The sequence below is a fragment of the Gobius niger genome (assembly GCF_951799975.1).
Source record: "Gobius niger genome assembly, chromosome: 7".
Classification (NCBI taxonomy): domain Eukaryota; kingdom Metazoa; phylum Chordata; class Actinopteri; order Gobiiformes; family Gobiidae; genus Gobius; species Gobius niger.
In genome coordinates this window covers 1,666,647-1,691,576 of record NC_136858.1, presented here as the reverse complement: position 1 = coordinate 1,691,576, position 24,930 = coordinate 1,666,647, and the positions used below count along the sequence as shown (strand labels likewise).

The 24,930-nt window shown below is 45.7% G+C and overlaps 1 protein-coding gene across 1 annotated transcript in view; it reads right to left on the bottom strand.

The window, feature by feature from the left end:
* The window catches only part of LOC306965843 (solute carrier family 23 member 2), a gene marked incomplete at its 3' end in the record, with an annotated part of 109,363 nt that extends 85,990 nt beyond the window's left edge, over nt 1–23,373 (bottom strand). Inside the window, exons 1-2 of the mRNA XM_079560411.1 lie at nt 23,286–23,373; nt 2,710–2,859 (exon numbers count right to left, since the gene is read on the bottom strand). Of these exons, the coding sequence (XP_079416537.1) occupies nt 2,710–2,859; nt 23,286–23,357 (222 nt within the window). The 5' untranslated portion in view covers nt 23,358–23,373. The remainder of the gene's footprint in view (nt 1–2,709; nt 2,860–23,285) is intronic.
* Nucleotides 23,374–24,930: the final 1,557 nt, after the last annotated feature.

Here is a 24,930-nt window from a genome sequence, read left to right as displayed (position 1 = left end):
AGCAAAATAGAAAACAAATGGTCCAGCAGCAAAGTAAAAAAAAAGATAAAAAGAAAAAAAACTACGCAGTGCAGGCCATGCGCTCGTTAAGTTGTAGTGTCATTTTCGCTTTTACGCACACGGAGGATATCAGTCGGAGCAGCGCGTGTGATTAGAGGCTCGTGTTTGAGGAGGTGTTGGGCACGCACGCACACGCACACACATACGCACACGCACACACACGCACACATGGCCCTGTTTGGATGCGCACGCGCACACATACATACACACGCACACACACATCGCCCTGTTTGTACGCGCGCACACGCACGGCAGTCAGATCTCGTGCACTCGCGTTTTTGTGACAGCGGGTTGTCCTCGGACAGCAGCACCGCGGTCCATATGGACCCGTGGCCAATGCCCGCGAGCTGTGGGACTCGTCACGTGGGGGCCGGCCGCGGATGTAATAACACCAACCACGCACACACTCAGTACTGTCGCCAGGCTTCCTGGTGTTCCCAAACGGTCTCCCATCCCAGTCCTAACCAGGCCTTTCCCTGCTTAGCATCGGAGGAACGGTCTCCCATCCCAGTTCTAACCAGGCACTTTCCTGCTTAGCTTCAAAGTCGGTATGGGAAATAAACATGGCGGCGCCCAGGCGGCGGCCATTGAGATAGCGTTTTCTATAATAGATGATTTTCCTGTGTATGAAGATGGAAAGTCTATCAAGAAACTATGTACTATGTAAATATCGCCAAACTCCAGTGAAGGTATGACTGAGAGCTTCACGTCAGTAAATAACTGGGCCGAAGCGTGTCTGGGTCTGTAATATCCAACACTGACAGTTTGTTTGAATATGGAAGCGCCGCATTTCCTTGTAAGTGAGTTATAACAGATGTAGGTGAAAAAACGCTGCATAATTGTACGGAATCGCCATCGTTTTCCGTTGCATTCGCCATTTTTGCTTCCCTTCAAAATGTCGCGCGCTTCCATTTCTAGTCACGTGACTGGGAGACGCCTATAGGAGATCATCGCCTAATTGTGGTTCTAAAAGACTAAATTACAAGCTTTTTTTTTTTTTTTTGTCATTAGAGGTGGGGGAGCGTGGGACCCGGAGACAAACCCCCAAAACAGTGAATTATCTCTGTACGTTCCAGACCTTTGCCTGACACTTGCCCACTGGGTCAATGAATCCGCCCAGATTACAAGATTCGAAGACGAGTCCAGTTATTGACCCTCCAACTTGGGGAGACTCACAGAACTAAATCAGAATATGGGGGAGGGAAATGTGCAGTGTCTCCTCTTCTCTCTCCCCCTCTCGTCTCCTCTTTCCTCCCCCTCTCCTCTCCTCTTCTCTCTCCCCCTCTCCTCTTCTTTCTCCCCCTCTCCTCTCCTCTTCTGTCTCCCCCTCCCCTCTCCTCTTCTCTCTCCCCCCTCCTCTTCTCTCTCCCCCCTCCTCTTCTCTCTCCTCCCCTCTCCTCTTCTTTCTCCCCCTCTCCTCTCCTCTTCTCTCTCCCCCTCTCCTCTCTGTCCTCCCCCTCTCTTCTCTCTCCCCCTCTCCTCTTCTCTCTCCTCCCCTCTCCTCTCTGTCCTCCCCCTCTCCTCTCTGTCCTCCCCCTCTCCTCTTCTCTCTCCCCTCTCCTCTTCTTTCTCCCCCTCTCCTCTTCTCTCTCCCCCCCTCTCCTCTTCTCTCTCCTCCCCTCTCCTCTCTGTCCTCCCCCTCTCTTCTCTCTCCCCCTCTCCTCTTCTCTCTCCTCCCCTCTCCTCTTCTCTCTCCTCCCCTCTCCTCTTCTCTCTCCTCCCCTCTCCTCTTCTCTCTCCCCCTCTCCTCTTCTCTCTCCCCCTCTCCTCTTCTCTCTCCCCCTCTCCTCTTCTCTCTCCCCCTCTCCTCTTCTCTCTCCCCTCTCCTCTTCTTTCTCCCCCTCTCCTCTTCTCTCTCCCCCCCTCTCCTCTTCTCTCTCCTCCCCTCTCCTCTCTGTCCTCCCCCTCTCTTCTCTCCCCCCTCTCCTCTTCTCTCTCCCCCCCTCTCCTCTTCTCTCTCCTCCCCTCTCCTCTTCTCTCTCCTCCCCTCTCCTCTCTGTCCTCCCCCTCTCTTCTCTCCCCCCCTCTCCTCTTCTCTCTCCTCCCCTATCCCGGTCTGGCTCCGGGCCGGTACCTGGAAGCCCAGCAGGATGCAGAGGTACCACGGCGGGCGGTCGTTGAGCGCGTACACCAGGTCCACGCCCCCCTCCTCCTCCTCTCTCCTCCCCTCTCCTCTTCTCTCTCCCCCTCTCCTCTTCTCTCTCCTCCCCTCTCCTCTTCTCTCTCCCCCTCTCCTCTTCTCTCTCCCCCCCTCTCCTCTTCTCTCTCCCCCCTCTCCTCTTTCCTCCCCCCTCCTCTCCTGTTCTCTTCTCTCCTCTTCTCTCTCCCCTCTCCTCTTCTCTCTCCCCCTCTCCTCTTCTCTCTCCTCCCCTCTCCTCTTCTCTCTCCTCCCCTCTCCTCTTCTCTCTCCCCCCCTCTCCTCTTCTCTCTCCCCTCTCCTCTTCTCTCTCCTCCCCTCTCCTCTTCTCTCTCCTCCCCTCTCCTCTTCTCTCTCCCCCCCTCTCCTCTTCTCTCCCCCCTCTCCTCTTCTCTCTCCTCCCCTCTCCTCTTTGTCCTCCCCCTCTCTTCTCTCTCCCCCTCTCCTCTTCTCTCTCCCCCCCTCTCCTCTTCTCTCTCCTCCCCTATCCCGGTCTGGCTCCGGGCCGGTACCTGGAAGCCCAGCAGGATGCAGAGGTACCACGGCGGGCGGTCGTTGAGCGCGTACACCAGGTCCACGCCCCCCTCCTCCGGCTCCTCCTCCTTCTCCGTGTGCGGCTGCAGGTCCGCCGTGGCCAGCGTCTCCCCATCGCTCTCCCTGTCCTGCACAGAAGCAAACACAGCGGCTTCAAATAAAGGGCAATATTTGGGTTTGTAACCGGGACGGGGACGGGCTCGGGAAGCTTTAATGTGGCCGGGGAGGAGGCGAGTTATGGACCCTGAAGGTGGTCTGAGGCGGATCGTCCATCAGAGGCGTGTTTTGGGAGGGAGATGGACGAGGCGGCTGCTGCTGTAACGAGGATTAATGAGAACGACACGAGCGTTAACCTCCACCGAGCGCATGTTCTCCAGCGTTACCCAAATCTAGAAGCTTCTGGGCTGGAGCTTACAGCCTATAGGCCGGGGTGACGCCTCATTTGAAAGCTAAGGCCGACACAATGGATCGCAACTGTTTCGGACACATTTTTTTGTTGCTTCGACTCTTTTTTGTCACATTTTTGAAGTGTTTTGTCGTGTTCTCGTATTTTTTAATTGCACTGTCACTTATTTTGTGGCTTTTTTGTTGTGTTTTCATCACTATTTAGTCTCTTTAGTCAACAAGTGATGTGTTACTGCTGCTTTTCCAGCACCTTTTTTTCTCCATCCTCCCTTCCTCTTCTCTCTCCCTCTCATCTCTCTCCTTTCCATCTTCTCCCCTTCTCCTCTTCTCTCTCCTCCCTCTCATCTCTGCCTTCCATCCTCTCCCCCTTTCCTCTTCTCTCCATCCTCTCCCCCTCTCCTCTTCTCTCTCCCTCTCTCCTCTTCTCTCTCCCCCTCTCCTCTTCTTTCTCCCCTCCTCTTCTCTCTCTCCCCCTCTCCTCTTCTTTCTCCCCCTCTCCTCTTCTCTCTCCTCTTCTTTCTCCTCTTCTCTCTTCTTTCTCCTCTTCTCTCTCCCCCTCTCCTCTTCTCTCTCCTCTTCTTTCTCCTCTTCTTTCTCCCCCTCTCCTCTTCTTTCTCCTCTTCTTTCTCCCCCTCTCCTCTTCTTTCTCCTCTTCTTTCTCCCACTCTCCTCTTCTTTCTCCTCTTCTTTCTCCTCTTCTTTCTCCCCCTCTCCTCTTCTTTCTCCCCTCTCCTCTTCTTTCTCCTCTTCTTTCTCCTCTTCTTTCTCCTCTTCTTTCTCCCCCTCTCCTCTTCTCTCTCCTCTTCTCCTCTCCTCTTCTTTCTCCCCCTCTCCTCTTCTCTCTCCTCTTCTCTCTCCTCTTCTTTCTCCCCCTCTCCTCTTCTCTCTCCTCTTCTTTCTCCTCTTCTTTCTCCTCTTCTCTCTTCTTTCTCCTCTTCTCTCTCCCCCTCTCCTCTTCTCTCTCCTCTTCTTTCTCCTCTTCTTTCTCCCCCTCTCCTCTTCTTTCTCCTCTTCTTTCTCCCCCTCTCCTCTTCTTTCTCCTCTTCTTTCTCCCACTCTCCTCTTCTTTCTCCTCTTCTTTCTCCTCTTCTTTCTCCCCCTCTCCTCTTCTTTCTCCCCTCTCCTCTTCTTTCTCCTCTTCTTTCTCCTCTTCTTTCTCCTCTTCTTTCTCCCCCTCTCCTCTTCTCTCTCCTCTTCTCCTCTCCTCTTCTTTCTCCCCCTCTCCTCTTCTCTCTCCTCTTCTCTCTCCTCTTCTTTCTCCCCCTCTCCTCTTCTCTCTCCTCTTCTCCTCTTCTCTCTCCTCTTCTCTCTCCTCTTCTTTCTCCCCCTCTCCTCTTCTTTCTCCTCTTCTTTCTCCCCCTCTCCTCTTCTCTCTCCTCTTCTCCTCTTCTCTCTCCTCTTCTCTCTCCTCTTCTTTCTCCCCCTCTCCTCTTCTCTCTCCTCTTCTCCTCTTCTCTCTCCTCTTCTCCTCTTCTCTCTCCTCTTCTCTCTCCTCTTCTCCTCTTCTCTCTCCTCTTCTCCTCTTCTCTCTCCTCTTCTCTCTCCTCTTCTCCTCTTCTCTCTCCTCTTCTCTCTCCTCTTCTTTCTCCCCCTCTCCTCTTCTCTCTCCTCTTCTCCTCTTCTCTCTCCTCTTCTCTCTCCTCTTCTCCTCTTCTCTCTCCTCTTCTTTCTCCCCCTCTCCTCTTCTCTCTCCTCCCCCTCTCTTCCTTCCATCCCCGCCTCCTCTCCCCCTCTCCCCTCTGTCCTCCCCCTCTCCCTCCTCTCCTCCCCCTCTCATCTCTCTCCATCATCTCCCCCTCTCCCTCATCCATCCCCCCCTCCTCTCCTCTCTGTCCTCCCCCTCTCCCTCATCCATCCCTCCTCTCCTCCTCGTCTCATCTTCACACCTGTAAAAGCAGAGGGAACATGTCGCTGGAGAGAGAAAGCCTCCGTGTTTTCCACGTCAGATTTACCGGAGCTCCCGTGTTTACTTTGAGAAACAAACCCACATCAAAGCCCCGGCCGCCGCGGCAGAGTCGTTAACCCCTCTCCCCGAAGTTCACTCTGAACCTCCTCCGGGGCCGTGAGCAAACCGGCCCTTTGTGTTTCTCTTTGTTCATGGCTCGGGTTAAACTCATCTTTCTGAGTCAGATGAATCAAAACGGGGAGTAAACCACGACTGAACTGGTGCTAAACTAAATCAAGAGTAAAGACAGATTCACACTGGGCGGCTGTGGGTCACGCTGTCTTTTAGTCCAGAGACACCGGATCTGTCCCCCGGGTCGGCGCCGCTAACAGCCTGACCCGATTTACCCGCTGGACTTTGAACGCACCGCCTCATAATCAGCTGTGTTTGTGCGCTCGGCCGCTTTTATCCCTGTGGTAACTTTTCTGTAGCCAGAACTAAGCCCACACTAGACACTGACATGACCAGTGTGGGACTAAGCCAGAACTAAGCCCACACTAGACACTGACATGACCAGTGTGGGACTAAGCCAGAACTAAGCCCACACTAGACACTGACATGACCAGTGTGGGACTAAGCCAGGACTAAACCCACACTAGACACTGACATGACCAGTGTGAGACTAAGCCAGGACTAAACCCACACTAGACCAGACACTGACATGACCAGCTGCATGACCAGTGTGGGACTAAGCCAGGACTAAGCCCACACTAGACCAGACACTGACATGACCAGCTGCATGACCAGTGTGGGACTAAGCCAGGACTAAGCCCACACTAGACCAGACACTGACATGACCAGCTGCATGACCAGTGTGAGACTAAGCCAGGACTAAACCCACACTAGACCAGAGCCTGACATGACCAGTGTGAGACTAAGCCAGGACTAAACCCACACTAGACACTGACATGACCAGTGTGAGACTAAGCCAGGACTAAACCCACACTAGACCAGAGCCTGACATGACCAGTGTGAGACTAAGCCAGGACTAAACCCACACTAGACCAGAGCCTGACATGACCAGTGTGAGACTAAGCCAGGACTAAACCCACACTAGACCAGACACTGACAAAACCTGCTTCATGACCAGAGTAGGGATGTCACGGTTACCGGTGTAGCGGTAAACCCCGGTAAAAAAGTTGACAATAATAATTAGCATCTTGTTTTTGTGAGCCTCATGAGCCGCCGTCTCATCTGCTGAAGTTGCCGCGCAGGGGCCTCTGTAGCTACAACCAAAACTAAACTTTCTCGAAGCTGGAATCATGTCCGAGACGACAGCACAGGATCAGCCTCAGAGACCGAGCCTGAAGTCTGGACATGTTTTGGGTATGTTGAGAAAGCTGAAGGACAGTTGATAGAGACAGTTTTCCTGTTTGTGTGTCTCTAAAGCAGCAACACTTCGAACCTCTGACTCTCCTGCGTGACCGTCTCCACAGCTCTATAGCAGTAAGCTAACGTTAGCGTTTTAGCTGAAATGCTGATGTGGGACTTTGGGTTGAGGGAGAATGTAACGAGTCGCCCCATAGTGCGGCTGCAGCGCCACCGCCAGCATAAGCCGTGTCCGGATACCTCCGCACAATGGCACAATGCGATCACCGTCTGAGGCATTTTCCCAAATCTGCAAAGCGAAAGCTCACTGGAAGGACACTGATATAGACGGTTTATCTAGTTAAAATATTCTTCTTCGTTTCTGGCGCTATTAATAGTCCATGTAATACCCTCGAAACGATCAACAACACATCTATAGTTTCTTTACTTTGATGTGAAAAGTTGCTCTTTGATAAGGCTTTGTCTGTGTTTTTTTTGTAAATGTAATGAGCACTGTTAAACTTTTTTGAAACTATTTCAGTTTGTGTAGGACCATCAATGCTTTCTGGACATATTAACACACATTTAAAAAAATACCGCGATTATACCGAAAACCGTGATAATTTTGGTCACAATAACAGTGAGGTCAAATTAGACCAGGCACTGACATAACCTGCTGCATGACCAGTGTGAGACTAAGCCAGGACTATACCCACACTAAACCAGACACTGACATGACCAGTGTGAGACTAAGCCAGGACTAAACCCACACTAGACCAGACACTGACATAACTTCATGACCAGTGTGGGACTAAGCCAGGACTAAACCCACAGCGGGACCTGTCTCTAACAGACCTCAGACCCTCGTGTGAACCGAACCAGGACTGTCCCTCGTCAGGGGGGCGTTTGAACACGCACCGCCTCTGCCGTGGGATCATGTGACCGTTCACTGTGGAGCGGCCGGATGACTCACTGCCCCGGAGGCCCTGAACGCCTCGTCAAAGGGAACAGCGCGACGTGAAGCCACAAAAGGAAAGGCGTCACGAGGTGGAGCTGTGGTTCGTCACAGCGAGAAGAGTCACTTTAAAAATGAACCACAACAACAGCACTTTTTATTCATACACACTAGAGGTGTTTATGTTTTGTTTTTCCAGTTTATAGTCAGGGACCCAAAGTCTCAAACGCTCTTTAAATTGGGCTGAACCTGACACGGTCTGCTGTACTTTTTATTTGTGTTTTTCCTTTTAACTTTGACCCTAAGGACCAATAACTTTTTTTTTTGGGCCGTTTTATTGTATGCACCATGCATTTTTAATCAGAAAAATGTGACAAGCTATTTTTTTTTTCCTTCAAATCCTCAGTGGGTTGGGTAGGCTGTCAATAAATGCATTCCAGATAAACAGAACACATGTGCTGATAACATCCACTGAAAAAATACCTCTTAAAACACATTCCTACACAGTTTTTGCATCTAATTAATGCAAAAAAAAAAAAAAAAACTATTCCACCCAGTTATGGCATCAGTCAATATGCCATTATTTTCAACAGACTGTAAACAACAGACTCAGAACCTTTAGATAATGATTTACACCATTGTATTTGGTGTCATTTTAATAACGACATGGTCCTTAGGGTCAAAGTAAAAAAAAAAAACACAAATAAAAAGTATAGCAGACCATGCCGTCCCTGACTATTAGCAGGAGAGGCTGTGACTGAGATGGCGCTGGAAGAGACAGCAAAGACAGGAGGACTGTCCAGGGGACGTGTGCAGGCAGGGCTGGACTGGCCATCGGGAGAATCGAGAGTTTTCCCGCTGGGCCGACGTACTTTTGGGCCGGTTGGGCCAGTCAGACCGAGATAAGGCCCGTTATACCTGACACCGGCCCACAATTTTTTTTTTTTTTTAGTTTATTTTGAACAATTTAAAAACAATGATAATACAAGTAATGGATACCAATACAGCAATTGTTCAAAAAGGAGTGGGTTGAAGTGTGACCTTATTTAGTCCCACCCCCTTTTCTACTTGATATTTTTACAGGAGCAAAAGAAGCTCATATCGTTCTTCTTTTACAACAACCTGCACAACTCAATATTTACAACAATTGTTTTACAAACTATGAATGTCTTTCCACAATATACACATCACGGCCATAGAAATCCAGCGACAATAATGTTACTGTTTAAATTGTTGTTTAAATTATGATTTACATCCAGCTCTATAGTTCGGGAAGACCATGTTTTTATACATAGATTTAAATTGGCAAACTGTGGTACATTTCTTGAGTGACACATTCAAGCTATTCCATAGTTTTACGCCGCAAACAGCGAGGCAGAAACTCCTCCTAGTGGATCGGACAACCGGAGCTTTGAAATTCATGTGACCCCTTAATCTATACCCTTCCTCCCTGTTGTCGAAAGAAATCCTGAATACAATTAGCGAGAGAAGCCATCAGAATCTCTATCATCACATAGATGCAATTACACAATTCCTCCAGTAGAGGGATGTGACGCCTTTTATACCCCTCTGGTGGTGGCCTTTCTTGAGTCATGGTTCACAGATAATCTAATGAGCAGTGGGCCTCTGGGACATAACACTCATGCCCCTCACATTGTGAATATAAGAGGAAATAGTTTATTGTAACTCCCTCCAGGACCCACAGAACCTCAGACCGCTATTTCCTATACATTTTAGACAAATGTTTGCAAAGAAGTGCATGCTGGGAGTTGTCAGGTGACTCCGTCTTGCCCCTCGTCGTCAGTGCAGTTTGGAAATCTTGTTTCCATTGAAAGGATTTACAATGTTTGGCCTTTTCGGGACTTCTATTCCCACTCCACACCTCCTGAACTCTGTGGTGAGTTTGACCGTTTCATCTTAAACCTACAGTGGGATCATTTGGTTGGTTTTGAGAAGTTTATTTGTGTTGCAGTCGCGAGAGAAACTTCATTAACGGAACGCACATTTCAAGATTGTTAAGTAATTTCACAAAAGTTCCATCAAATTGTAAATGACAAGATTAGAGTGTTGAGTCTCTGAGGCGTTAGCTTGAATTCGGCAGAAACAACAGCAACTATTGTCCTCGATTCGTAGCTTATACTGTTTTAGTTCAAGCCAAGGCCTCATTGTTTTGCTCATTGCATTGAATATGACTGTTAATTTTTTTTTGACCCAAAAGCTGTAAGACATCGCCACTTTAGTCGCTCCTGCAGACTCCAAAGAAAGATTTAAAAGTGTCTAATTCCTGCCTGATTTCACTCACAAGGACCTCAACCTCAAATTAAAGTGAAAAGTGAAGAAAAAGACAAACACCCAGAGCTGCAGGTGAAAACAATAGAGAGTTAGTCACACTACTGCCTAAAGCACGTAGGGACCACTCTGATGAAGACAGAATGTATTTGAACAAAACCTTTTACGTCTTTCTAAAAGAGCCTTTAAAACCAGACTTCAAACTTTCCAGGCTTGAAGTTAAAGCAGTACTAAGTAACGTGTTTACCTTAATAAATCCTCTCCGTAGTCCCTGTGGGGGTAATACAAGTGTTTATGGGATGATTGGAGGGTCTCTCATCTCCCCCTGGTGTCTCTGGCCAGAAAACCATGTTTGCAACTTGACTGCCACCGGTGCGGAGCCACCAATACACACTAATGTAATCACGAAGAAGAAGCTAGCATGCTAACGGGCAAAGCTAACTGCGGGCTAACGTCACTTTAAACAGTATTTACAGCCAAGTTTGAGTGAAAAAAATATTTCCATTGTATAATTGGATGCACAGTAACCCTCTGTCCCTTCACCTTTCCTGTCAGCGTAGTATTTACTCTCCAAGACAATTAATAAGTAAAAAAATCGTAACTTGCTACTACACCTGCAGTTGCACTTATAGCCTCTAGGGGGAAGAGTTACGTAGTACTGCTTTAATATGATGAAGGTTTATTCAGAGGCTTTTCCTGAGAGTTCACGCCTAATATCATTTCATTAGTTTAGAACCCAACCCATTTTTCACTAATAACTAGTTTATTAAAAAACTAAACAAGATCCATGACGCGCTCCCGTGAAGAGACCCTCAGCAACAGTACGAATCTACGCTCTAGTCAGGGCGGACATAAAGGATGAACTTAAAATACACATTACAAAAGTATCTACCTGTCGGACAGAGCCCCCAGCGCCAGCACCGGGTTCTACAGGCAGCGGGAGATACACAAGGTCAGAGGGCAAACAACACTAACCCGGTGTAGCGATTTCAAGCTACCCCCCATTCGCCTTACCCCCCTGTACTTTGAAATTGATTTCAGACTACCGGGGGGTAACTTGAAATCGATTTCAAATTATCCCCAGGGGTAACCTGAAACTGATTTCAAGTTACCCCCCCTGATTTCAGATTACCCCCGCCGCAATATGTATTTTTGTTTGGCACGGCTGTGTTAAATAGAAAATGTCCGGATGTTAATTGCTAATAATAGCTACAACTCTCGTAACTTTTCATCTGGTAAGGTTAGCTTTAGTTCGTAAACTCGACTATCCTTAAGTTTAGAGCTAAGGTAAGGTTAGCTTTAGTTCGTAAACTCCACTATCCTTAAGGTTAGGGCTAAGGTAAGGTTAGCTTTAGTTCGTAAACTCCACTATCCTTAAGGTTAGGGCTAAGGTAAGGTTAGCTTTAGTTCGTAAACTCCACTATCCTTAAGTTTAGAGCTAAGGTAAGGTTAGCTTTAGTTCGTAAACTCCACTATCCTTAGGTTAGGGCTAAGGTAAGGTTAGCTTTAGCTCGTAAACTCCACTATCCTTAAGTTTAGGGCTAAGGTAAGGTTAGCTTTAGTTTGTAAACTCCACTATCCTTAAGGTTAGGGCTAAGGTAAGGTTAGCTTTAGTTCGTAAACTCCACTATCCTTAAGTTTAGGGCTAAGGTAAGGTTAGCTTTAGTTTGTAAACTCCACTATCCTTAAGGTTAGGGCTAAGGTAAGGTTAGCTTTAGTTCGTAAACTCCACTATCCTTAAGGTTAGGGCTAAGGTAAGGTTAGCTTTAGTTTGTAAACTCCACAATCCTTAAGTTTAGGGCTAAGGTAAGGTTAGCTTTAGTTTGTAAACTCCACTATCCTTAAGTTTAGCTTTAGTTCATAAACTCCACTATCCTTAAGTTTAGGGCTACGGTAAGGTTAGCTTTAGTTCGTAAACTCCACTATCCTTAAGTTTAGGGCTAAGGTAAGGTTAGCTTTAGTTCGTAAACTCCACAATCCTTAAGGTTACGGCTCCAACCGCGGTTCCTGTAAGGTATTTTATGGATGAAGAAAGCAGTTGAGAGGGGGGTAATCTGAAATCAGGGGGGGGTGGCTTGAAATCGCCTTCATCTTACCCCCGGGGGTAACTTGAAACTGATTTCAAATTACCGGGGGGTAGCCTGAAATGGGGGGTAGTTTAAAACCTTTACACCGGGGCCTTTTATAGTGCGGGGCGCACTATAAAGCAGCAGGCCCGCGGGAACAACACTACCACAAAAAACACATTGCGCTTTAGCTGCAAATACGCACGGGACTACAACGCTACGCCCAGTGGCCAATGAGCCCGTAGTGTCGGTGCCACGACCGGGGCGCCTCCCCAGCACCGCTCTTCTCCCATGAGTCTTGTGTTCACCTGGATGCGGACTCTCAATGTTCGCATAGAATCTGACATCCTCCGAGGGGGGGGGTTGGAACGAGCGCTTTGGCTACAATTACGCACGGAGCTAACTACAACGCAGTGGCCAGTGCGCCGTTCACAGGCTGGAAAGGAGGCACAACCTGGGGCGCACAGATCCTCCCCCTTCTAGTCGCATGGAGCACCTCCCCAACTACGGGCGCCTTGGCCACAAACAGTAGCTAAAGCGCCATACTGTAGGTCCAATCCATGTCGAAGGGTGTCATATTCCAATCTCCACGTTCGTTTCTCCCCATCAGGGGCGTCGGACTGGGGGGGTAAAGGGTACTGTGTACCCAGGGCCCAGAGCAGGGTGGGGGCCCTAAAAAGTGCTGCAAAAGTGTTCTGTATTGTACTTTAAAAGTTTCCTCATAATTGATACTATAAGAATTGAACACAACCTGAAATACAACGGTTGCTAGACAGAATTTTGCACAAACAATAATGATGGATGAATTTAAAAATGTGCCAAATGGTTCAGCCGGCTTCAAATATGGTGCGAGACTAAATGAGCTTTTTTGTTCATGAGACAACATATAGTATAATATTTCTTTTTTGCAAAATAGCATTTTAATGCCTACTTTAAAGTCACATTTGTTATTCCCAGCTCAAATATCCTCTGTCCCTGGTGCAGTCGTCCTGTTTAATGTGGTCTGCTAATAATCATTATGCAGAATGTTCCACCACCAATTTAAATATCTATATCACTACCGGGATTGAAGGTTATTCAATTTCTGTAACTGAAGCCGATCCAGAGGAAATTTCAAGTCTAAGTATCCAGAACTAATCTAGATTTTTAGGTTGCTGTGTATAATAAAGTTATAATAGAACATAAATCAACTGTTATGTGGTTAAAGAACAAGAAATATGAGGGGGGTCCAAAAATATAGTTCGTACCTAGGGCCCAGAATTTGGTGCTATACGCCCCTGCTCCCCATTAGAAAGACGAGCCCAGTGTTTCAGGTCGGACCTTATGATTGTTGTTTTCAAATAAAAATTAAAAAAAAAGATTGAACGAGTCACACGGACCCTGCTCTGTCCATCATTTACATTTCATTCACACAAAAATAAAAGCGATTTCGGGCCATTTTTCAATATTCAAAAGTAAATTGGACGCGACGGGAAACGTGAGCCGTAGAAGTGCTTTGACCAGCACTGGCCACAGAACAGCTTTGACAGCACTGCCCTCTAGTGGCCAATCACCGCCACGTCTCCAACCTCAGCAACACGGCTGAAGTTGTGTTCATTCACGTCATGATGTTCCAACAGATGAACAGCTGCAGGTGAATGGGGGAAATAATATCATTTATACTTTAGCTGAAGATTACTGACACAAACATGAGGGGAAATGCATTTAAGTTTATTTTATCACTTTATTAAAATGGCTAAAAACAAATTCTAAAAATGGAGGTTCAATGTATGGTTTTATTTTGTTGACATATTAGTTTCCCTGAGGACATTTTGGACATGTTGATCCACGGCAGTTTTACCTAAAAGATTATTATTATTTTATTTCATTTTTTGGTTTATTTGGTCGGGACAGAGCTTGTTAATGAACACACGTGGGTCTCATGCATGTAAAAACGCCACGCCGGATTGTCGGCTCATTTCCACCCATCATCCCCCGTGTACACTCTCATTCATCCTGAGCTGTTGTAAATGTTTTTAGTGGTAGGGGAAACTGGAGTCCCCAGAGGAGACCTACACAGACATGAGGAGAACAAAACAACTCCACACAGAAAGACAAAGTCCAGTTGGGAATCGAGCTGTGAAGGACGATCACTAACCACTGTGCCACCCAAAAGATCAAACCTACATGAAACTCTAAAATCAACTTATTCTGGAGCCTCGTAGAAGCAGCTGTGATGCAAAGTAAAGGCGCTGAAAGGTCAAATATGCAAATAACCTGGCTAACACCAGACTGCTGTGTGCGCTCGAATCATTTGGAACTGCACAGCAGCCTGGGGACCATGGCCCAAATTTTCGCATGGATTTGGGAACCAATCACAGAACGAGGAGGGACGGCGAGACGATGACGAGCTATTCGATATACGGAAGCTTGTACGGATTTTTAAAAAAGTTTATTTGCGGATCCAACATGACAGCAGCAGACACGATGGTATTTTTCGATCAAGCTTTAGACCTTGTTCTAAATCAGGGGTCACCAACGTGGTGCCCGCGGGCACCCAGGGGCCCTTTGGGGCATGTCCAGTAGCCCTTGGGCCTTTTTCTAAAGTGTAAAACACTTGAATCTAATTCTTAAAATTACAGTTATTTCGGTTCTTGTGACTCGGTCTGAGTTTAAAATAAAGCTATTTTTATATAATATGGGGTCAATATCCTACAAGTGAACAGTGTACGTTTAAGTCTTTAGGATTTGTTTTTAACTGGTAGCCCTCGAACAACTTAATGCTCTTAAAGTAGCCCTCAGCTGAAATAAGGTTGGTGACCCCTGTTCTAAATAGTTTAGTTCAAAAGTTTACAGCGGGTGCGTCATACGTCATCTCATACGATGATACGATTGGCTGTGGCTACGTGCAGACGCAAGATACTTTTTTTTTCTTTTTTCGTATCGCCCAATAAACGACTATGGACGATCGTAAACCACACCTCTCCTACGAGAAAATGAATTGGTGTCCCCAGACTAAATATCACTTGTGATTTTAGTCTGGTGTTAGCCAGGCTAATATGCAATAACAAAACGTCCATATACAAACTTCCGTAATGCCCCTTTAAAAGTGTAGAAAAATGTTAAAAATAATAGTACATCTAAATTCACCTGGTCTTCTGTGGCTCAAAACCCAATACATGTAGATGAGTGTGTGTTATCTAAAGCAGTTGTTTAAGTTTAATGGTTTTGTATCGCCGCATTAGAGAGGGGGTATTCTGCTTTTTTCAGTCCCATAGCACCAGTCTATATCACACTACAATGATGACAAACCTTCTGTTGGTCTGTAAATGCAGTAAATTAGAATAACTGCCTTGTATAAAATGTCTCTCTCAAAATGGCTGTAGCGAATGTCTTGAAATAGGCCTCTGTCTCTTTAAGAACCTCTGAGCCTTTAGACACGCCCCCTCCACACGCTGTCTGTGGCATCAGTGGGGAGGGGGTTCTGCTGAGGAGCAGTGGTTGGTTACTCGGCTGGTGACGAAAGCTCGGAGGCGTCTCCAGGAGGTGGGGGCGTTCCTAGGAGGACTCAGGCAAACCTATCCCTAAAATGGCCGCCATCAGAGTTTTTACAGATTACTCAAAAATATGTGGGTTTCTTATCATGGATCTTGAGTGCATATTCATATAATGATTCAAGAGGCCCCAGAACCGTTTTACAGCCTGTGACCAACTCGATACACAATACATAAAGTGTGACAAGATCATGGAGTTCAGGTACAAATGGGACGCCTCTGTGGTCAGGGACCCCTGTATGGATCTAAAGTTGGACAAGTTAAGTTTTTTTACATGATTTTTGAAAGTCAGAGTTGGGTCCAGGGTTACGCCTGAGTAGGTGAATTCATCAACATTTTTTATTTCATTGCCATCAATAGAAATATAATTTATACGTTTACCTCTATTTGTAAAATACATTGCGACTGTTTTGTCACTATTTAATGACAGTTTGGACTCAGCCAGTTAGATATTTTTTGCATTTGATCAGTTTTTCCACGAGAGAACAGTACTGTATCGTCTGCGTACATGATGACATTGGCAGAGCAGACAGAGGGGAGGTCGTTGATGTAGATACTAAAAAGCAAAGGTCCCAAGATGGAGCCTTGCGGCACTCCCGTGGTGTAATCTTTAGGTGGAGAAAGGGTGCTTTTTATTCTCACACACTGTTGTCTGCCACTGAGATACGATTTGATCCAGTTTATTGTCTGATTAGAGAGTTGATAGTGTCTCATTTTGTTAAGGAGAACATCGTGACTGTGTCAAAAGCCACCACGCCCACCACACCTCCCTGGTCGAGGCTGGATTTAATTTCCTCAATAAAGTAGCAGCAGAAATAAAACAGAGCAATAAATAAGACAATGTAAAGTTCAGGTGAATGAAGTATCCAGGCAAACATAATGTCCAATAAGCGTCGGCAGCAGGTGGCGACGAGCGGCACGCCCCCCGTCCTTACACTCTCCAGCACGGCGAGGAAAAACTCAAAAACCCGGCGGGAGAACAGAGAAACCTTGGGGAGAACCACAGAAGGAGAGATCCACTCCCATGGACGGACAGGCTATAGACCCAGGGCTGAAGAATCTGGGAACAAGGATCTTGTTCTCAGCTGGTGGGTCAGGACCCAAAAGTGGGTCACGGGGCCTTTCCCTGAAAACATTGTTTAAATAATACTACAGAATCACGACTTGAGTCTGAAAACCAAACACAGCCATGTTGGAGTCACTTCCTGAGCTAAGAACGTGTTTGGATTTGCCAGAGGTTGGTTTTTCCTCTGGAGTTGAAGGATAAAGAGGAAAAGGTCTGTGCTTTGTTCATAATGACGCGAGAAGCAGCACGTCCGTGTCTGAGGAGGAAACGGCGCTAACGAAGCGTAGTCTGACAGATCACGGGCCTGTCCCGGAGACTGTGACGCTGTGACACTGTGACAGGGACAGTCATGTGCAGCCGTGTGCTGCTGATGTGGACACGCTCAGGGCTGCAGAGACACGTGGTCACCTACTCGGGCTCGATGGTCTCTGAGGAACTCGCTCTACCCGCTGCATCCATGGCCCTCACAACCAGCACTGTTAAAGTATTCTGCAAAATCGACTTTTTCAGGCTTTCCATCATGTTATTTTGTCATTCCCTCATTAAAAACATGCCTGAAGTGTTGCCTTGGCACATTCACGTATTTTTGAGTAATCTGTAAAAACTCTGATGGCGGCCATTTTAGGGATAGGTTTGCCTGAGTCCTCCTAGGAACGCCCCCACCTCCTGGAGACGCCTCCGAGCTTTCGTCACCAGCCGAGTAACCAACCACTGCTCCTCAGCAGAACCCCCTCCCCACTGATGCCACAGACAGCGTGTGGAGGGGGCGTGTCGGAAAGGCTCAGAGGTTCTTAAAGAGACAGAGGCCTATTTCAAGACATTCACTACAGCCATTTTGAGAGAGACATTTTATACAAGGCAGTTAGTCTAATTTACTGCATTTGGTTTGGTCATCATTGTAGTGTGATATAGACTGGTAATATGTTATTGAAAAAAGCAGAATACCCTCTCTTTAAACGACACCAGCGTCAGAAATAAACTTCAGCTACAGCCGGTGTTGTAAAAAGAAAATGATCAAAAACAGAAACTTTTTTCATGGTGTCGTTCCAGAGGCAGCATTAACCCCTTATCCCCCGCCTTCACTGAGAGCATGTTCTCCAGTTTGGCTTTAGGCCAGGCCCGGATCTACAGGGGGGCAAGAGGGTCATTCACCCTCATTTTGAAACGTTTGCACCCTCAGGTTTAATGGCATCACGCTGTACTTTAATGGTGAGAAACTCTGTTTGCACCTTTGAAACTAGACTGCACCCTCAGTCAGTTTGCTCTGGAGCCGGCGCCCCTTTAACCACCATCTAAAAGCTTCTTGAAAAAAATGTGTCAAAATGGCAACGAAAGCGACAAAAACAGGCCAGAATAGCAGCAATAACACAAGAAGTACGACTAAAGAGCGATGAAAAAGCAACAAAAATGCCACAAAAGAGCAACAAAACAGTAACAAAAATGTGATGAAAACGACACAGAAAAGCGAAGATAAAAAGTTATGTTATAGTAAAAAAAAAACTACAAAAACATGACAATATGCTTCAAAAATAATACAAAAACAGTGGGGAAAAAAAGTCTGTATCAGTTTTGTGGGTCTTGGCTTTCAAATGAGGCTTATGAAAGTGGACAAAGCAAAAAAAAAAAGTACTTTAATATGAATTTGTAATTGTATTTTTTTTTAAACTCACACACATCCGAATCCACACAAACAGTGAATAAAACAGAAAATCTCCAACAATAGTCCTGCAGCTCAAGTGTGGAGAGGTTTGAGTGTGGTCCGGCACGGTGGTTGTTTCTTGCTTGGCAGTTTTCAGTAACATATATTTTTTTTCATCTTGATTATAAAGGGAACTATATTCAACAAAAAATAAGGATTCATCTCTTCATCTTAGTTACTGGGATTAACCATAGGATAAATTCACTTTTCGATATTGATAAGCTTTGAATTGAATTAAAAAAGGGTCGTAGTAGTAGAAGTATAGGAGACAAACACCAAAACTACCAGCTGAGCCAATTATAAAATAACAAAGTAAGACATGGGGTTGAGGGGGGGGAGAGTGGGGGAACTGCCCCGGCTGCTCCCCTTAAAGGAACAGGCCACCGTTTCTACACACTGAGATATGTTCTTACCTGAGCTTTGACGAGTTCTTTAGGACCTGTCTGATCTTCCCCAGTGCCTTCAATCACGTTAGCATTTAGCCTCTCCCTCTCTCCTCTATGGCTCCAAAACAGGTCAAGATAGAAGCTACCAAGCTCTTCCACGTTTTCCCTATTTAAATATGGTTACGTGAAGTGTTCCACTACAAAGTATAATTACACAAAATTAAACAATGTGGATTTTCTAAGCGGATAAAAGGGGGAACTATATTGTAAGGCGTAATAATACCAGGAGTAGTTCGAAATCCGCGCAATAAAGTGAAGATTATTGCGCAGTAAAGTGAAGATTACTGCGCAGTAAGGTGAAGATTACTGCGCGGATTTCGAACTACTCCTGGTATTATTACGCCTTACAATATAGTCCCCCCTTTTATCCGCTTAGAAAATCCACACTGTTTAATTTTGTGTAATTATACTTTGTAGTGGAACACTTCACGTAACCATATTTAAATAGGGAAAACGTGGAAGAGCTTGGTAGCTTCTATCTTGACCAGTTTTGGAGCTATAGAGGAGAGAGGGAGAGGCTAAATGCTAACGCCGTCTGCGCTGTGTTTACGTGACTGAAGGCACGGGTGAAGATCAGACAGGTCCTAAAGAACTCGTCAAAGCTCAGGTAAGAACATATCTCAGTATGTAAAAACGATGGCCTGTTCCTTTAATCCTGTTACAGGTATTGGGGAGATGGAGGTCATGAGGCTGGAAACCTCAGCCGTGTAAAGTTAATCACACATTAACGCAGTGCTTTGGTTGAAATAGTTGTAGGTTTACTTATTCAGATTATTTTTGAGCACACGATGTTTAGACACCGTGTGCTTCTGGAACTGACAGGGCAGAGCTGGTTTATGGGGTCTCGATTATTATACCGACTCTTAGTAACAGGGGGTGGGTTGAAGTAAATCTGACCAAACCTCTGACTCTGCTTTGCTCACACAGAACATGAAGACCAGGTCAGCGAGATGATCCGATAGACGACGGTCAACACCATAATCATTCTGAACATCACGACTGGGATAAAAGGAACTGTCAACGGAAGGTCTGGACTTCACTTCTCTCTCTGAAGTCATCAGCTGGTTTTCTGTTCACCAGTGTTTGCTTTGGCTTTTCCACATATCTGTTCTCGTGTGATACAAAGCACTGGATTGTTTCAGCTCAAATAAGTTATTTTACCCCGATTTCTTCCAAGAGCCGTAGATCCATCAGTAGTTTAGTGGGAGCGCAGTCACAGCTCTGACCTCTGACCTCTGTCACGCGTTGTATGTTTGCCGATATCGCCAAGAAAAGATCCCGGAGCAGAGAAACTAAACTGGGACAGAGAGTGAGACGAGCAGACAGCGGTGCTCGCTGTAGAGTCAGACTGAGGCGAGTGAGGGGGGCGGAGCTTCAATCTGAAGGACTTAAACCTGCAGAGATGCTGGACATGACTTCCTATCTGCAAATAGAACAAGTAAAATGGATTTAACTGATCAGAAAGTCACTGTAGTTGTGCAGAAGGTTTGGAATTCAGGAACAGTTGTGAAGGAAATTGTGGATAATTGGAATAGTTGCGGGAAAGTTGTAATGCTGCACTGATTTTGAAGAGTTTGCTTGATTTTGCGTTAATAGTTGCAATGTTGTTCTGGATCATGAACTTTACTGGTATTTTCATCATCTGTAATTTTATGATCAAGACTTTTCTAAACTCGGACTGTAATAACCTGATTGGATGGATCCTGGGTTGCCGAGGGCTTCTCCTGCCGCTCTGGTTTGTCCTGTCGTTTCCTTCAGTGAATAAATCACCAGCTTAAAATATGACTGAGCACAAACAGTGGCTACAAAGTGAGTTATAGTTCATCTCTCCTATGATCATTTATGAAGCTCACTGTGCACAAGCACTGGCTAAAGGGTCAATAATGACCCTCGAAGACCCGCCTTTGTGAGTCCATCATCTGAAACTTTACTCCCAAATGACTTCCTGTGAGCGTAATCCACCCAACAGGAGCAGCCTGGGTCTGAACAAAGGATCCTCTCATTTAAACAGAGCAAATACAAAGCCACGTCCGAGCTCGTGCAGGACACAGATCCACAAACACAGGGCGACACCGTGAAACATTCCACCGGCTGCACGAGGCGCCGCAGCTGGAAACATCTGGGGCCAAATCTCGAGCTTTGTGACTTGCAAAAGGTTTTGTTTTACTCGAAAAAAGACCAAGCAAGGAATTCTAGTTGGGAATACTCAAGTGTATTTTTTTCTGTCTTATTTCAGCTCTATAAATATGAATGCCTGTAAATCAATTATCTGATAGACAACGATCACCACCATAATCATTCTGCACATAACGTGAAGTACAGATAAAATAGAAACACACAAACAGCTGACTCACACACAGGCAGTCACAGAGGAGCAGAGGAGCAAGACGAGGATAAAAGGAACTGTGAACGGAGGTCTGGACTTCACAAGTGCAGTTAAATGTATGAACTAAACTTAGGCCGTGTCCATACGGAGTCCAGCTGAGGACCAAACACAAAGATATTTGATCAGTCCAGTGTATCGTCCATACGAGCCGGCGTTTAGGGCGTCTATAAACCAACATTCTACAAACTCGGCCCCAGAGGAAAGATCTGAAAACGCCGTTTACGTGGCTCCGTTGTTACGACGTCTCGATGACATCACAGCTCCAGAGCCTGTGATCCAAAATCTACAGACCTGATACTGAGTTTTCCTCATGGATCTATGATGGTTTGACTCCGCCCCTCTTTGCTCCACTGCCGTCCACAAGCCACAGGTGACGAGTCGAAAAACACGAGTCAGTCTGTGTTTTTGGACTGACAGGAAAAGTCACTGACAGAAGAATAAACTCTCCTCCTTGTCTCTTCTGTAGATCCTAAATCCTTCAATCACTTTCCTTTTCACTGTTTAAATTCCACTAAGGTTTACTGCACATGCGCCTCTACATCTTATTATCTGTGTTAGCGTCACAGCGCCTCACACAGGCCTGGAGGATGAACCACAGACCTGAGTCGACCCATGTGGACGCTCACATTTACTGAGCTGCTTCAGGCTCACAGAGGAAGTTTCTGAAAATATAAGCGTTTTGTCTTCGTGTGGACTAAATTAATCTCTTCTTCTTCTAAACTCCCCCAAATAAAGAGCAGCTCCAGATCCAGTTAAAACTGGTGTTTCAGATCTGCAGCTGCGTCGCTAACGTGAGAACGGGGAAAGTGAAGGAAAAGGAACTCTTGGACTGCACTTTGCCCAAAGTAACTCAGAGTAACTCAAAGTAGTGTAAGTCAGTTATATTTTTGAAACAGTAATATGTGGTACAAACATATTACATGTTCAAAGCTTTACTAATATAGAATACAATACATTTTTAAAGAAACTGGCCCGACATACTGACCTCTGACCTCACATGTTGTAGAATCTCTTCTTAATCTCCCTCTGAGGCACAAACTGTCGGCAAATGTTGACAATAATGTTGTTATTCTGACTCTGAACGTGAGGACGGTGTGAACGGCGCCCCCTGTGGTGAGCACACTGCATGTTTTGTGCTGGAACATCTGCCCAGTGTTTGTGGCTCTTCGGTCCAGCTGTGTCCACTGCTCTGTCCCTCCACAACAACAACAACACGCTCTGCACATGAGCCTAAAACATGTACAATGGCTACTCCTCGGGCTGGTGACTCTTGACCTCGATCCTGGGTCAAATTTAGGGAATCCAGCTCGATTTTCCAGACTTTACACCTGCATCACGACAAACGTTTCAACACTGAATGTACACAAAAATAATAAATGGTCTGTGTGTGTCAAAACAGGGCTTTCAAAAGACTAAATCAGGACCTAAAAAAGACTAAAGTAGAAGAAAATCTGAATAAACTGACTGACTACCCTAAAACCATTGGTGCAAAACTATATTACTCAAAAACTAAATCAAATCAGAACAAGGTGAAACATAAACTAGTGATGAAATGGTAACACTTCACATTACGGGCTGGTAAGTCCTTGGTACTTACAGTGGTAAATACTAGTAATAATAGTGGTACTTCTAGGTACTTATTGTGGTACTTACAGAGGTGCTTTTGGTAGTACTTACAGTGGTAATTCTAGGTACTTATTGTGGTACTTAAAGGATACTATAGTGAGAATTACAAGGTATGTACTTCTAGAAACAGTGGTAACTCTTAGTAATGAAGGTTGTACTTGTTGTTTTCCCTAATGCTGTTTTATGTTCTTTTATAGTCACACAATCCTAGAAATTACTTCTGTTTGTAGAAGTACCTCATTTACTACCAGTTGCTCTTTTAGATTTGGGTAAAGCCAGTGTGCTCGGTTCAGGCTAAGAGGTTAAGTGTAAATATCTTGCCCCATGGTCAGATTTCATGAAATTAGACTAAAATCAAGAACAAAGCACTTATTTCGGGATAATTTTTTGCAGTGTACACTGTAAAACCCTCTACAGACCCTCAGTTTACAAACAACGTGCGTTTTCCATCAGAAATACTACATTTTCATGACATGTGTTGAGTTTGTTCAAACCAGGAAACCATTCATTCAACAATTAACTATTACTATAATGGATTAGTTGTTTCACTAAATAAACAGTATATTCAAAATCCTCTGAACAAATCCATGAGTTTAAACCTGTCTCATTAGTCAGCCACTTTACTTTTTAATGAAAACACTAAAAGAAAGGAAATATGGAGCTCATATTTCCTCAATGATCGACACGTGCCTCCTGTTCGATAAATAACTGCATGTTTCGTGTGTTTGTAATCGACTGTACTGCATTCCTCTGCGGCTTAAACGCGACCGGCTTTCCTTCAAAAACAACCACGCAAACTCTCTACTATCATTTCTGAGACTTGGACTCACGGTGAAGCCCTGGTTGTCCGTGCCCTGGTCCTTCAGCCCCAGCTCGATCTTCTCCTCCGCCGTGATGTGCATCGTGTCCAGTATTCGCTCGTAGAAGTACTCGCAGAAGTACTCGCAGTAGTCGTAGTGTCTGTGGAGGACTGTGGATGCTGGAGACCCGGGGTTTGGGGACTTGGGTCTGGACTTTGAGTCACATGTGGGGAGGGGAGGGGGCGGGACCGAGGCGTCACGTGGGGATCTGATTGGACGCACTTGTTGCAGGAAAAGCGAAAAGCGATACTGTCCTCTTTAACTTTAAGATCAGGGATAAAAACACAAATACCCGTGAAATAATGACTCCAGGCTGATTCTGCACGTCTGTCCGAAGAATCGTCCTTGTGATTTGACAGACGAGTCAAATTATCGAAGGAAATTTGATGCCATCGTGTCTTAATCCGGCCCGAGATCCAGGTAACAAGCAGACACTTCCTGGCACCAAAAGTAGAAGCTGATACAATTTCATAGGATATTTACTGATGAGAGTCAGGAGGTTAAAGGGATATTTCAGGATTTTTAACATAGGACCTCATTTCCTAGTTAATTTTCAATTCATGCAGTCCTTATATTTGAAGAGTTTAGTGGTGCCAGGCTGGTGCTAGGCTAGTGCATGTATATGGTAACTAGTAGCCTGCATTAAAAACCTTCAAAATCATGGGCTCGTCCTCCAAACGTTGCCATATCTGATTTGTAGAAAGCTCCTTTGTGAATTCCACGTGTAGTGATGCGGCCGCAGGTAAACAAACTACTACAACACAGACATTTCTATGGTTAGTCTGGTGTTATAAGTGATCAGGTGGTCTGTGCTCGGGTCAGACTGTTTTTAATGCAGGCTAGCTGATACCATAGACATGCACTAGCCTAGCACTAGCCTAGCACCACTAAACTCTTCAAATATAAGGACGGCGTGAATTTAAAAAAAAATCTCCATAAATCAACAACACTCTTGATGGCTAGGAAATGAGGCTCTATGTAAGAAAATCCTGAAATATCCCTTTAATGTTAAGCCAGAACCTCCTTTTCCGTGTCTCGGTGGGACAATAAACAGTGTTACACCGAGTTACCAGCTAGCTAGTTGTTAGGGATATTTCAGGATTTTTGACATAACGTTATCCAGAGTGTTGTTGATTTCTGGAGATATATATATATTTAAATTCATGCCGTCCTTATATTTGAAGAGATTAGCGGTGCTAGGCTAGTGCTAGGCTAGTGCATGTCTATGGTAACTAGTAGCCTGCATTAAAAACAGTCTGACCCGAGCACAGAGCACCTGAGGCAAATCACTTATAACACCGGACTAACCATAGAAATGTCTGTGTTGATTTAAAATAACTTATATTTGAGCAGCATCAGCTTCCTGGTTGTAGCTACGCGGCGGCGGAGTGATCTGCTCGGTTACCGGATCTACAGTCGTTTGTTTACCTGCGGCCGCATCACTACACGTGGAATTCACAAAGGAGCTTTCTGCAAATCCAGGCAAATATAATGTCCAAATAGATGTGAAGGAAGGAAGGAAGGAAGGAAGGAAGGAAGGAAGGAAGGAAGGAAGGAAGGAAGGAAGGAAGGAAGGAAGGAAGGAAGGAAGGAAGGAAGGAAGGAAGGAAGGAAG